General features: G+C 44.0%; 1 protein-coding gene across 1 annotated transcript in view; it reads right to left on the bottom strand.

Annotated features, from left to right (window-relative positions):
• LOC121583496 (whirlin-like) overlaps positions 1 to 15,910 on the bottom strand; it is a 161,896-nt gene that overhangs the window by 65,870 nt on the left and 80,116 nt on the right. Inside the window, exons 4-5 of the mRNA XM_041899641.2 lie at positions 2,200 to 2,408; positions 1,244 to 1,280 (exon numbers count right to left, since the gene is read on the bottom strand). Coding sequence (XP_041755575.2) covers positions 1,244 to 1,280; positions 2,200 to 2,408 — 246 coding nt within the window. The remainder of the gene's footprint in view (positions 1 to 1,243; positions 1,281 to 2,199; positions 2,409 to 15,910) is intronic.

Here is a 15,910-nt window from a genome sequence, read left to right as displayed (position 1 = left end):
TTGATGGCTTGATCACAAGATAACACTGTTGAAGGTAATATATTTCTTAAACTCTGTTGAATATGCCGATAATACGGGGTTCCACGCCAGTTCTCTACAAAGATAGCTGTACAAGAGCTCTACAAGGTGAGATGACTGACTTTGCAAACACAAGGATTGTGTCATGCTTTATCCGTGTAGACACAGTAACACCTTTTTGGAAGTCTACCCAATGCCCCTCTCCTCTACAACTCCCTGTGGACCCAAAGACATGGCCTAGCTATGTCAATGGAGAGGGGCAGCACTTCAAGAGATGCGTAATCGATGGTGATCTCTACCCGTCTCTTCCTCCCCTTTTCCTCCCTTGCTCTCCTTCCTTTTGGCAGCTGCTGTCTCTCCCAACTCTCCACCTGTCTTCTTTCCATCTAAAAAAATATTCCGCTGCACTGAAGACAGGGCCAAAGTCAAAACCAAAGACAAATGGAGCATCTGTGAGAGAAGACCTTGTAACTAAAGGCTCTTTCTGCTGATCAGGCATTTCTCTCTCTAAGCATACTGGGACATCATGTTCAGATAAAGCACTGCATGTTCAAGTGGGTGAAGTAAAATGCCCTTATTTTCCCTGATGATGACCAATAAATAGGGTATAATATATTATAAATGGTGTAGTTTGGGTCCTTGATGCTGATTGGCTGAAAGGCATGGTATATCAGACAATATAACACGGGTATGACGCAAAAATGCTTGTTCTATTAATGTTGGTAACCAGTTTATAATGGCAATAAGGCACCTCAGGGGTTTGTGATCTAAGGCCAATATATCACGGCTAAGGGCTGTATCCAGGCTGTCCTACGCTTTGCGTTGTGCTTAAGAAAAGTCCTTAGCCGTTGTATATTGGCCAATGTACCACACCCCATCAGGCCTCATCGCTTAAATATGAGGTTATCTTACAAGTAACAGTCCAATCTCTGCATGGTCCTGTAAAGTTTAGCTCAGGTCCAGGGCGTTGCGTGCGGTTTACTGACGTTGAACTGTATCCGTAAGATGGACTTAACGCCTTGGACCAGAGCTATGTAAAGTTAATCTCCGGCGCTGTCACAGATGTGGACACAGATGTCGAGAGAGTGGGAGAGAGTAGATATGATCACAGCACACACTGATGCACATAGAGACACACATACACACACACACAATGGCAGGCCAGGGACATACGTATAAGACTGATAATGTCATAGACAGATCTCTGTGTGGAGGTTGGCCTTACCTTTCCTGATGCTGAGGCTCCTTGGTCCATGGACAAGCTGCAGGATACAAAGATAAACAGAACACATTATTACACTGTCCTCATGACTCATGACAGTTCACTCCAGACAGACATGTATCACTGCTAACATTTTCTCATTACCTCTCCGCTCTGACAATATGTGGACACACATACAAGCACACACACACACACACAGGCAGGCAGAGCGCCAGACATTAGAGTGATGAACTGCCCTGGTATAAAAACAGCTACCTTGCAGGGTTTTTTCTCTCTCTGTGGTGTGTGACCAGCGCTCCAAAGCTCTCTTAATCAGGAGAACTGCATTACAGCTGATGACACTGAGCTGGAGCAGAGCACCACACACACACACACACATGTATCTCATTGCCCGGAGTGCCACTAAATAAACTGGCACGCATGGAAAAGCATTTGAAATGGAAATGTATGGAAACCTTGTATGTGAGTCCTTCATCTTTTCAACTGCACACATGCACACCATGCATACAGATTACATCTACAGAACAGGCAGAACAGATGAAGAGGTATCTATCATCACAATGGGGAGAAGGCCAATATCTCTGTCTTTATGAGAGTGATTCTAGTTTCTCGTAGCAATCTAAGCAGCCAATAACATAATTTATTTTTAGACCATGAAAATGTTTCCTGATTCAAAGAATGCCGTTGGGGTCAGTAAAGGGAGAGGTGTGGTAAAATTAAAGACTGAAAAATACTGCAATGCCCTCTTGAAATGGCACATCAAATCAGGCGCTTGTGCCACCCGGAGAATCAAATTCAGTTAGCTAGCTCTACTTTTAAACACCCCCTCACCCCCTCCCTCACCATCTCCCACCCCCTCCCTAACCATCTCCCACCCCCCCTCACCATCCCTCACCCTCTCCCACCCCTTCCCTCACCCTCCCCCCAGCCTCCCTCCCCACCCCCTCCCTCTCTCTTACCCGGCCACGCTGCCACTCGCGGAGCTCTCTGCGATCTGGGAGCTGGCAATCCACTTGGTCTCCCCCACCACTGTCCTGGCATGTGGCAGGCGCCCCACGTCCTTCACCGTCATCATCAGGTGGTGCGACGACTTGAGCACGCGCACCGCCTCGTCATGGGGGATGCCCAGGAAGCTGCGCCCGTTCACCTCCAGGATCTGGTCGCCTACCTTGGGGGCGGGGAGGGCACAGAGAGGAAGGGCTGGTGGGCGGACTGGCATGGGCATGGGCAGACACTGGGGTCATAAAGGTAGAGCCGAGGTAGAGTACAGACGAGAGTGGTAGGTAACAAACGATTGGTAGATTGATCAGTGCTGAGTTCCAGTGGGAGGTAGTTCCTGTGGTCCTCTGTAGCTCACGGTGCTTGTAACGCCAGGGTAGTGGGTTCGATCCCCGGGACCACCCATACACAAAAATGTATGCACGCATGACTGTAAGTCGCTTTGGATAAAAGCGTCTGCTAAATGGCATATTATTATTATTAGATGTGACGTCACAGGGTCAGAGGTATTCCTTACTCCTGGTATGACTGAGAGGTACTCCCTCTATTGAGAGGGCTTCTAGACGCTAATGCAGACAATTCTCTGTGTACTGATGTGTCTCTCCATCTGTAGGGCTCCATGACTATAAACCTAGGTCTCTCTGTGCTCCCCCTGTGGACTCTTACAGTATCTTACCTCTGACCTTAGCAACATGGATCACTAGGCTGACCTCTGATCATCTACAAGATTATCATGTGTTAACTGATATAGCACTGTGGACTGTATAGATAAATCACAAATGCAGCAGCTAGTGACAGACTACATTAAACAGAGACCAGACAGACTGGCCTTTCAGAGATGGCTAACACTGACCTTTATAAAGTTAGCTAGCTGCAACAAGACCAGGGCCTGTATTCATTAAATGTATCAGAGAAGGAGTGCTGATCTAGGATCAGTTTAGCCTTTTAGATCATAATGAATAATATGATATGGACAGGGGGACCTAGATCAGCACTCCTACTCTGAGACACTGTAAGAATATGGGCCCAGTGTTGTTCTGTTTCTAAGACAATTTCCTCCCTATTATTTTCAAAGCCTGCGTTGGGGTCAGTAAAGGGAGAGGTGTGGTAAAAAATCAAAGCCTGCGTTGGGGTCAGTAAAGGGAGAGGTGTGGTAAAATCAAAGCCTGTGTTGGGGTCAGTAAAGGGAGAGGTGTGGTAAAATCAAAGCCTGCGTTGGGGTCAGTAAAGGGAGAGATGTGGTAAAATCAAAGACTGAAAAACACTGCGATGCCCTCTTGAAATGGCACATTAAACCAGGTGCTTGTGCCACCCGGTGATTAAAATTCAGTTAGCGAGCTCTACTTTTAAACACCCCTCACCCCATCCCTCCCTCACCATCACCCACCCCCTGCCTCACCATTCTCACCCACTCCCTCCCTCACCATCACCCACCCCCTGCTTCACCATTCTCACCCCCTCCCTCACCATTAGTTTTGCATTTAGAGTTTCATTTGGTGTTTAGCGTTTAATCAATATTTCCAGATGTCAGCTGTTCTCACATGGGTTGTTATATTTTATTTCACTCTGCTTAGTCGACCAAATCTCACCAACAACATCTTCAGTAGTCCCTCAAAAGATATGTAGTATATTCAGTGACTGCTATTGAGGCATTATGGGACTGGGAGTCCCTTTACATATTTTTTTTAGGGGGTAGATCAGCTTTAAAATTGCAGATAGATTGCAACTTCCATCAATGTAATTGTCTGCATCACTTCCAATCCCCCATATGTTTTTTTTGTCGCAAATATATATATATATATATATATATATATATATATATATATATATATATACAGTGAGGGAAAAAAGTATTTGATCCCCTGCTGATTTTGTACGTTTGCCCACTGACAATTTATATCCCTTTAAAAAATATATTTCCCTTCATTACTTTCCAACCCCACCACCCCTTCCCTAATTGGAGTAAACTAGTGAACAACAATGCTTAGGCCTCTACTTCCAGCTTATACATACTATATACATTTTATGGACACAGTCAATTTTACAATAATTCTATTTTGTTTGTTTTTACTCCTGACCTTCCTCTACCCTCAACCTCTCCGATCATTATCATGATGTCCATCCGGTTTGCTTCTATATGCCATATCTTTCTAACTGTGCTCTTTCACAAAAGCTCTCAACCTATAACCTATATACTTATTATGGACACAGTATGCTTACATTATTAGTTATGTTGTTGTTATTAGTTGTTGTTAGTTGTTATTAGTCCCATCCTTCAACTCCATTCAACACCACCCATCTATCGCTTAACACCATCCATATTGGATTTCTATTTCCATATATTTTTCAACTGTACTGTGATGTTTTACAAAAGTTCTGAACCTTTCTATTCTCATTGTTTCTACAGATTGTAAATTGAAAATCATTTTTTTTGCTAAAAGTATTATTATATTATTGATCGATTGACTATGACTTTTCAGATCACCCAGTAATGCTATCTGCAGGGTTAGCTCCAGGTAAATATTGCAATCCTTTAGACAAGCTACAAATGGACAGTACCAAAACAAATGATCTAATGATTCTGTCTCTTCACAGGAAAATCTGCAGAGCTGGGAAGATTGTATCCCCCATTTAAATAACATTCTATTGGTAGCAAGAATTTTATATACAGTGGGGAAAAAAAGTATTTAGTCAGCCACCAATTGTGCAAGTTCTCCCACTTAAAAAGATGAGAGAGGCCTGTAATTTTCATCATAGGTACACGTCAACTATGACGGACAAAATGAGATTTTTTTCTCTCCAGAAAATCACATTGTAGGATTTTTAATGAATTTATTTGCAAATTATGGTGGAAAATAAGTATTTGGTCAATAACAAAGGTTTCTCAATACTTTGTTATATACCCTTTGTTGGCAATGACACAGGTCAAACGTTTTCTGTAAGTCTTCACAAGGTTTTCACACACAGTTGCTGGTATTTTGGCCCATTCCTCCATGCAGATCTCCTCTAGAGCAGTGATGTTTTGGGGCTGTCGCTGGGCAACACAGACTTTCAACTCCCTCCAAAGATTTTCTATGGGGTTGAGATCTGGAGACTGGCTAGGCCACTCCAGGACCTTGAAATGCTTTTTACGAAGCCACTCCTTCGTTGCCCGGGCAGTGTGTTTGGGATCATTGTCATGCTGAAAGACCCAGCCACGTTTCATCTTCAATGCCCTTGCTGATGGAAGGAGGTTTTCACTCAAAATCTCACGATACATGGCCCCATTCATTCTTTCCTTTACATGGATCAGTCGTCCTGGTCCCTTTGCAGAAAGACAGCCCCAAAGCATGATGTTTCCACCCCCATGCTTCACAGTAGGTATGGTGTTCTTTGGATGAAACTCAGCATTCTTTGTCCTCCAAACACGACGAGTTGAGTTTTTACCAAAAAGTTCTATTTTGGTTTCATCTGACCATATGACATTCTCCCAATCCTCTTCTGGATCATCCAAATGCACTCTAGCAAACTTCAGATGGGCCTGGACATGTACTGGTTTAAGCAGGGGGACACGTCTGGCACTGCAGGATTTGAGTCCCTGGCGGCGTAGTGTGTTACTGATGGTAGGCTTTGTTACTTTGGTCCCAGCTCTCTGCAGGTCATTCACTAGGTCCCCCCGTGTGGTTCTGGGATTTTTGCTCACCGTTCTTGTGATCATTTTGACCCCACGGGGTGAGATCTTGCGTGGAGCCCCAGATCGAGGGAGATTATCAGTGGTCTTGCATGTCTTCCATTTCCTAATAATTGCTCCCACAGTTGATTTCTTCAAACCAAGCTGCTTACCTATTGCAGATTCAGTCTTCCCAGCCTGGTGCAGGTCTACAATTTTGTTTCTGGTGTCCTTTGACAGCTCTTTGGTCTTGGCCATAGTGGAGTTTGGAGTGTGACTGTTTGAGGTTGTGGACAGGTGTCTTTTATACTGATAACAAGTTCAAACAGGTGCCATTAATACAGGTAACGAGTGGAGGACAGAGGAGCCTCTTAAAGAAGAAGTTACAGGTCTGTGAGAGCCAGAAATCTTGCTTGTTTGTAGGTGACCAAATACTTATTTTCCACCATAATTTGCAAATAAATTCATAAAAAATCCTACAATGTGACTTTCTGGAGAAAAAAATTCTCAATTTGTCTGTTATAGTTGACGTGTACCTATGATGCAAATTACAGGCCTCTCTCATCTTTTTAAGTGGGAGAACATGCACAATTGGTGGCTGACTAAATACTTTTATTCCCCACTGTAATAATTAAAATAAAAAAATTATACGTTTTTAATCGGCGTCGTTTTGCGTATCAGTTCATAAACACTATGCCATGGGATCGGTACGTCAAAAATCTCTTCCCAACTATTTTGCAATCTATATGGGACATTTGTCCTCTTTCTCTCTCTGTCTCTCTCTCTCTCTCTCTCTCTCTTATACACACACATCTACACGCACACACACACACACACACACACACACACACACACACACACACACACACACACACACACACACACACACACACACACACACACACACACACACACACACAGAAGAGTCTCTGATCAGCCTGAGTCACCACAGAGACGCCAACTGACTGTGATGGTGTGCTGCATCTCCTGCTGTTGTCATCAAGTTGGCACTGACGCCTCTCCCCTCCCTCTATCTCCCATCCCTCCCTTCCTCCATCCTTCCCTCCTTCTTATTATAATTTCATTTGGGGCCTCAGAGAAGCTGGCACGGAAAGTACTGCTTCCTCATAGCAAATGCGCGCACGCACACACACAGATCAATGCGCTGCGTCAGAACAGAGTGTGGGCAAGCTGCCAGGGAGCATCCTGGGTAATTAACCAGCAGCGACGCTGGACCAATGATAATTATATTTGCAAACGAGAGGCCAATCAATGTGGAGATGAATAATAAGCGACTGTGTTTTCTGGGAATATGACTCAGACTACAGATGAGTACAACTGGATCGATGGCCATGAAACAAGGCCCAGTGTTTTCCCCACACACCTCTCTATCGCAAGTCTCACATTGCCATCGATTCCTCCTCTTTCTCTATGTCTTTCTTTCTCTCTGTCTCGCTTTCTCAGCTTGTGTGTCAACACCTCCACAAGAAAGCAACAACTCACCCTCACTGGAATCACAACTACATAAACAGCCTTGGGAGCCCAATCAGATCCAAACCAGATCTACAGTCAGGGAGAATGGAGCCTGTAAAGCTCTTGGGCTACTGCCGTGGTGGCTATTGGGTGGCGATATAGGAGGACAACTCAGTGCAATGGCTGGAATGGACTGAATGGAAAGGTATCAAACACATACCTTTCCATTTATTCCATTCCAGCCATTACAATGAGATGTTCCTTCTATATCTCCACCCACCAGCCACCCCTGGACTTCTGGTATATCCCAGTGGCTCTGTGACCAATAAACAAACTTTATGAACTAAATCAGGATTTTGATGAAGGCACGGCATGCTAAGTGAATCAGATGGGAGAGAGAGTGTTGAAAGCTGACCAGAGCTGATCTCATAGCAGTAAGAAAAGGTTGAGCTATAATATAAAAAACACACCCAACACAGTGACTCTATGGGGAGAGCCCTTGTCTCAGGTGAGGAGAGCTGTGGAGAGCTGAACAGACATCCTATTAGATCCCCTTTGAAGTGTCTTTCTTCCCTGACACTATGCCTATGTCCCAAACAGCACCCTATTCTCTACATAGTGCACTACTTTTGACCAGGGCTGACCAGCAGTGCAGTATATAGGCAATAGTGTGCCATTTGGGGAGCATCCTGTATCTGTTTGATCTTGAATCCCATTGACATTACAGTGGTCGGGGTGGGACAGTGATGTACTATATGGTGTAGGGCAGACGTATTCAAACTTTTTCAGCAGGGACCCCATTTTTTCCCCAATAATTTCTTGTGACCCCACCCCACCCCAAATCTAATGACACAACCTTAAAATCTGTACATTTAGATTTTTTACATCAACAAATTACCTTCAAAACACATTTTTTTTAAATAAACTCGTAGGTCAAAAAATATAATGTACAGTGCCTTCAGAAAGTATTCATACCTCTTGACTTATTCCACATTTTGTTGTGTTACAGCCTGAATTTAAAAAGGATTAAATATATTATTTTTCTCACCAATCTACACACAATACCCCATAACGACAAAGTGAAAACATTGTAGAAATGTTAGCAAATGTATTGAAAATGAAATACAGAAATATCTAATTTACAAAGTGAGTCAATACTTTATAGAAGCATCTTTGGCAGCGATTACAGCTTAGAGTCTTTCTGGGTCTTTAAGAGCTTTCCACACCTGGATAGTGCAACATTTGCCAATTATTCTCTTCAAAATTCTTCAAGCTCTGTCAAATTGGTTGTTGATCATTGCTAGACAACCATTTTCAGGTCTTGCCATAGATTTTCAAGTAGATTTAAGTAAAAAATGTAACCCGGTCACTCAGGAACATTCACTGTTAACCAGCATTATTGCAAACAGAGTGAGTCCATGCAATCTCTCTCTCTCTCTCTCTCTCTCTCTCTCTCTCTCTCTCTCTCTCTCTCTCTCTCTCTCTCTCTCTCTCTCTCTCTCTCTCTCTCTCTCTCTCTCTCTCTCTCTCTCTCTCTCTCTCTCTCTCTCTCTCTCATCCCTATACTGTACTGTACAAGCGTCCAGTCTGTGACAGAGAAGCATTTGGCATTTGGCCACCCACCTCTGTTCCTCTACACTCGCGCACCCGTGACATTTCGCTCTCGTCTGTTCTCCAGTGAAGGGAAAAGGAGAAAAGGGAAGAGATTAGATATCGACTGGCGCCGTGCCCCTCTGTCCAACTCTGCTCCATGAAATGTAGCATTTTTCTTTTAAAATAGGATTCCCTAAGTGAAGGAATGCAGCAGGGGGGTTGGAAAAATAGGGAGGTGTATGTTTGTTCCAAAAAGAGAGATAGAGGGATGCCTGGATCATGCCAGACTCCTGAGAAAAGACAACTGAGATGTCAGACTTTACCTGGATGGTGTTAAACTTATATAAAGGCGCTGTCTTCTTTACACCTCTCTCTCTCACTCTCTCTCTCTCTCTCTCTCTCTCTCTCTCTCTCTCTCGCTCTGATCAGAGCTTATCTGTATGGGACATTTGTCCTCTTTCTCTCTCTGTCTCTCTCTCTCTCTCTTATACACACACATCTACACGCACACACACACACACACACACACACACACACACACACACACACACACACACACACACACACACACACACACACACACACACACACACACACACACACACACACACACACACACACACAGAAGAGTCTCTGATCAGCCTGAGTCACCACAGAGACGTCACCTGACTGTGATGGTGTGCTGCATCTCCTGCTGTTGTCATCAAGTTGGCACTGACGCCACTCTCCTCCCTCCATCTCCCATCCCTCCCTTCCTCCATCCCTCCCTCCCTCCTCATTATAATTTAATTTGGGGGCTCAGTAGTGCTGAGCGATTAGTGCGTTTTGAGGTTGGTTTGGTTTTGGTTCGATTAAATGTGTTTACATTAAATGCACTATGCATTATGTGGTTTGAATGCTGTAACAACACAGAATACAACAATTAATAAAGTAAATAAGGTATACTTTTGTGACTGCTGAATACCAACTATCAATCTTAGATCATGTATTTTCAGGTAGAGATACCTCACGAAGCAACTGCTCTCTATCCCTCTCGATCACGCGTTCTTCTGCCTCTTCTCTCGGTCTCAGACCGGACAAGTAGGCGTGCATTGGATTATGGTAATTGTAGTTAATTACCATGTTTTCTGAGCTAAACTATGTAGACTTTTGGCCTGTTGGAAACTACAACTACTTACTAAATCGCACAGTTCAGGCTTGATCTGATTTATCTGTAGAGAACTGCGCATTAAAATCAGTAAATTTGTTGTTTAAAAAACAGAAAATAACAGAAATGTCAGTTAAGAAAGAAAGAAGCTGGCATGGGAAGTAAGTACTGCTTCGTACACACACACACACACACACACACACACACACACACACACACACACACACACACACACACACACACAAAGATCAATGCACTGAGTTTGATCAGAGCGTGGCCAATCCGCCAGGGAGCATCCTGGGTAATTAACCAGCAGCAACGCTGGATCAATAACAATGATATTTATAAACGAGAGGCACAAGTACAGTGAAATGCCTTTCTTGCAAGCTCTAACCCCAACAATCCAGTAATCAATAACAATGTAATAGTAAAAATAACAAGGTAGAACAAAAACACACAAGATATAAAAATAAGAAATAAGAAGAACACAAGGTAAGTGGGCATACTATATACAGGGTCAGTTCCAGTAGCATACAGTGGGGGGAAAAAGTATTTAGTCAGCCACCAATTGTGAAAGTTCTCCCACTTAAAAAGATGAGAGAGGCCTGTAATTTTCATCATAGGTACACGTCAACTATGACAGACAAAATGAGAAAAGAAAATCCAGAAAATCACATTGTAGGATTTGTAATGAATTTATTTGCAAATTATGGTGGAAAATAAGTATTTGGTCAATAACAAAAGTTTCTCAATACTTTGTTATATACCCTTTGTTGGCAATGACACAGGTCAAACGTTTTCTGTAAGTCTTCACAAGGTTTTCACACACTATTGCTGGTATTTTGGCCCATTCCTCCATGCAGATCTCCTCTAGAGCAGTGATGTTTTGGGGCTGTCGCTGGGCAACACGGACTTTCAACTCTCTCCAAAGATTTTCTATGGGGTTGAGATCTGGAGACTGGCTAGGCCACTCCAGGACCTTGAAATGCTTCTTACGAAGCCACTCCTTCGTTGCCCGGGCGGTGTGTTTGGGATCATTGTCATGCTGAAAGACCCAGCCACGTTTCATCTTCAATGCCCTTGCTGATGGAAGGAGGTTTTCACTCAAAATCTGACGATACATGGCCCCATTCATTCTTTCCTTTACACGGATCAGTCGTCCTGGTCCCTTTGCAGAAAAACAGCCCCAAAGCATGATGTTTCCACCCCCATGCTTCACAGTAGGTATGGTGTTCTTTGAATGCAACTCAGCATTCTTTGTCCTCCAAACACGACAAGTTGAGTTTTTACCAAAAAGTTATATTTTGGTTTCATCTGACCATATGACATTCTCCCAATCCTCTTCTGGATCATCCAAATGCACTCTAGCAAACTTCAGACGGGCCTGGACATGTACTGGCTTAAGCAGGGGGACACGTCTGGCACTGCAGGATTTGAGTCCCTGGCGGCGTAGTGTGTTACTGATGGTAGGCTTTGTTACTTTGGTCCCAGCTCTCTGCAGGTCATTCACTAGGTCCCCCCGTGTGGTTCTGGGATTTTTGCTCACCGTTCTTGTGATAATTTTGACCCCACGGGGTGAGATCTTGCGTGGAGCCCCAGATCGAGGGAGATTATCAGTGGTCTTGCATGTCTTCTATTTCCTAATAATTGCTCCCACAGTTGATTTCTTCAAACCAAGCTGCTTACCTATTGCAGATTCAGTCTTCCCAGCCCGGTGCAGGTCTACAATTTTGTTTCTGGTGTCCTTAACAGCTCTTTGGTCTTGACCATAGTGGAGTTTGGAGTGTGACTGTTTGAGGTTGTGGACAGGTGTCTTTTATACTGATAACAAGTTTAAACAGGTGCCATTAATACAGATAACGAGTGGAGGACAGAGGAGCCTCTTAAAGAAGAAGTTAAAGGTCTGTGAGAGCCAGAAATCTTGCTTGTTTGTAGGTGACCAAATACTTATTTTCCACCATAATTTGCAAATAAATTCATGAAAAATCCTACAATGTGATTTTCTGGATTTTTTTTCCTCATTTTGTCTGTCATAGTTGACGTGTACCTATGATGAAAATTACAGGCCTCTCTCATCTTTTTAAGTGGGAGAACTTTCACAATCGGTGGCTGACTAAATACTTTTTTCCCCCACTGTATATACAATGTGCAGGGATACTGGATCGATAGAGGTAGATATGTATAGGGGTAAGATGACTAGGCATCAGGATATATGATAAACAGAGTAGCAGCAGCGTATCTGATGATTGTATGTGAGTGGGTGTGTGTAGAGTCAGTATAAATGTATGTACATATTATGTGCGTGTGAGCAAATGATGGAGTGAGTGTATGTGTGTTGGAGTATCAGTGTGTGTAGTGTGTAGGGCCCTGTGAGTGTGCATAGAGACAGTGCAAAAATAAGAATAAAATACAAAGGTAAACTTAGATAGTCTGTGTAACCATTTAGTTAGCTATTTGGTAAGCTATTTAGAAGTCTTATGACATGGAGATAGAAGCTGTTCAGGAGCCTGTTGGTGTCAGACTTGATGCGCCGTGCAAAATCAGAGAAAACAGTCTATGGCTTGGGTGGTTGGAGTCTTTAACGATTTTCCGGGTCTTCCTTTCACACCGTCTGATATAGAGGTACTGGATGGCAGGGAGCTCGGCCCCAGTGATGTACTGGGCTGTCCGCATCACCCTCTGTAGCACCATGCGATCGCCATACCAAGCAGTGATACAGCCAGTCAAGATGCTTTCAATGGTACAGCTGTAGAACCTTTTGAGGATTTGAGGGCCGATGCCAAACCTTTTCAACCTCCTGAGGGGGAAGAGGCGTTATCGCGCCTTCTTCACGACTGTGCGGACGTGTGTGGACCATTTAAATTCTTAGTGATTTGGACACTGAGGAACTTGAAGCTCTCGACCCGCTCCACTGCAGCCCTGTCGATATTGATGGGGGAGTGTTCACTCCCCTGTTTCCTGTAGTCCACAATCAGCTCCTTGGCCTTACTGACGTTGAGGGAAAAGTTGTTGTTCCAGACCAACACTGCCAGGTCACTGATCTCCTCCTTGTAGGAGGGGACTAAGCACACACCCCTGTGGGGCCCCCGTGTCAGCGTGGCGGAGGTGATGTTGTCTACCCTCACCACCTGGGTCGGCCCGTCAGGAAGTCCAGGATCCAGTTGCAGAAGGAGGTGTTCAGACCAAGGCTCCTAAGCTTGGTGACGAGCTTGGAGGGGACAATGGTGTTGAAAGCCGAGCTGTAGTCAATGAACAGCATTCTCACACAGGTCTTCCTCTTATTTGGGTGGTTGAGGGCAGTGTGGAGTGCAATTGAGATTGCGTCAACTTTGGATCTGTTGTGGTGGTATGCAAATTGGAGTGGGTCTACGGTGTCTGGGATAATGGAGTTGATGTATGCCATAACCAGCCTCTCAAAACACTTCATGATTACAGATGTGAGTGCTACAGGGTGGTAGTCATTGTGATATGAAGCCTTACATGCTGACCACACCACCCGTGTTGCATGCTTGTGTGTTGCAAAATACATTTACATATATTATATATACAAAAGTAGGTGGACACCCCTTCAAATTAGTGGATTCGGCTATTTCAGCCACACCCGTTGATGACAGGTACAGTGGGGAAAAAAAGTATTTAGTCAGCCACCAATTGTGCAAGTTCTCCCACTTAAAAAGATGAGAGTGGCCTGTAATTTTCATCATAGGTACACGTCAACTATGACAGACAAATTGAGAAAAAAAATCCAGAAAATCCCATTGTAGGATTTTTTAATGAATTTATTGGCAAATGATGGTGGAAAATAAGTATTTGGTCAATAACAAAAGTTTCTCAATACTTTGTTATATACCCTTTGTTGGCAATGACACAGGTCAAACGTTTTCTGTAAGTCTTCACAAGGTTTTTCACACACTGTTGCTGGTATTTTGGCCCATTCCTTCATGCAGATCTCCTCTAGAGCAGTGATGTTTTGGGGCTGTCGCTGGTCAACACAAGACTTTCAACTCCCTCCAAAGATTTTCTATGGGGTTGAGATCTGGAGACTGGCTAGGCCACTCCAGGACCTTGAAATGCTTCTTACGAAGCCACTCCTTCGTTGCCCGGCGGTGTGTTTGGGATCATTGTCATGCTGAAAGACCCAGCCACGTTTCATCTTCAATGCCCTTGCTGATGGAAGGAGGTTTTCACTCAAAATCTCACGATACATGGCCCCATTCATTCTTTCCTTTACACGGATCAGTCGTCCCTGGTCCCTTTGCAGAAAAACAGCCCCAAAGCATGATGTTTCCACCCCCATGCTTCACAGTAGGTATGGTGTTCTTTGGATGCAACTCAACATTCTTTGTCCTCCAAACATGACGAGTTGAGTTTTTACCAAAAAGTTATATTTTGGTTTCATCTGACCATATGACATTCTCCCCAATCCTCTTCTGGATCATCCAAATGCACTTCAGACGGGCCTGGACATGTACTGGCTTAAGCAGGGGGACACGTCTGGCACTGCAGGATTTGAGTCCCTGGCGGCGTAGTGTGTTACTGATGGTAGGCTTTGTTACCTTGGTCCCAGCTCTCTGCAGGTCATTCACTAGGTCTCCCGTGTGGTTCTGGGATTTTTGCTCACCGTTCTTGTGATCATTTTGACCCCACGGGGTGAGATCTTGCGTGGAGCCCCAGATCGAGGGAGATTATCAGTGGTCTTGTATGTCTTCCATTTCCTAATAATTGCTTCCACAGTTGATTTCTTCAAACCAAGCTGCTTACCTATTGCAGATTCAGTCTTCCCAGCCTGGTGCAGGTCTACCATTTTGTTTTTGGTGTCCTTTGACAGCTTTTTGGTCTTGGCCATTGTGGAGTTTGGAGTGTGACTGTTTGAGGTTGTGGACAGGTGTCTTTTATACTGATAACAAGTTCAAACAGGTGCCATAAATACAGGTAACGAGTGGAGGACAGAGGAGCCTCTTAATGAAGAAGTTACAGGTCTGTGAGAGCCAGAAATCTTGCTTGTTTGTAGGTGACCAAATACTTATTTTCCACCATAATTTGCAAATAAATTCATTAAAAATCCTACAATGGGATTTTCTGGAATTTTTTCCTCAATTTGTCTGTCATAGTTGACGTGTACCTATGATGAAAATTACAGGCCCTCTCTCATCTTTTTAAGTGGGAGAACTTGCACAATTGGTGGCTGACTAAATACTTTTTTTCCCCACTGTATATAAAATCAAGCACACAGCCATGCAATCTACATAGACATGTATTGGCAGTAGAATGGCCTTATTGAAGAGCTCAGTGACTTTCAATGTGGCACCGTCATAGGATGCCACCTTTCCAACAAGTCAGTTCATCAAATTTCGTCCCTGCTAGAGCTGCCCCGGTCAACTTTAAGTGCTGTTATTGTGAAGTGGAAACGTCTAGGAGCAACAAAGGCTCAGCCGCGAAGTGGTAGGCCACACAAGCTCACAGAACGGGACCGCCGAGTGCTGAAGCGCGAAGTGCGAAGCGCGTAAAAATCATCTGTCCTCGGTTGCAACACTTACTAGTGAGTTCCAAACTTCCTCCGGAAGCAATGTCAGCACAAGAACAGTTCGTCGGGAGCTTCATGAAACTAACAGTAAAGATTTAGCAGATATATTTTCATTGAGGCCCCCCTCAGAATCCCAGTCAGCTACTCCTCTGAGAACGTCTCAAGGTCCTTTCTGTATCAAGCTTATTTGACACACTGGAATGACTGGCATGGACACTTAATATCTCAGAAAATAGTCTTGACAGGTCTCAGCACAGAGGATCCACTGAAAGGGACCATATTGTG

This window comes from Coregonus clupeaformis, unplaced genomic scaffold (assembly GCF_020615455.1).
Source record: "Coregonus clupeaformis isolate EN_2021a unplaced genomic scaffold, ASM2061545v1 scaf0094, whole genome shotgun sequence".
Lineage (NCBI taxonomy): Eukaryota > Metazoa > Chordata > Actinopteri > Salmoniformes > Salmonidae > Coregonus > Coregonus clupeaformis.
The sequence above is the reverse complement of the archived record's forward strand: the minus strand, read 5'-3'. Positions and strand labels throughout refer to the sequence as shown.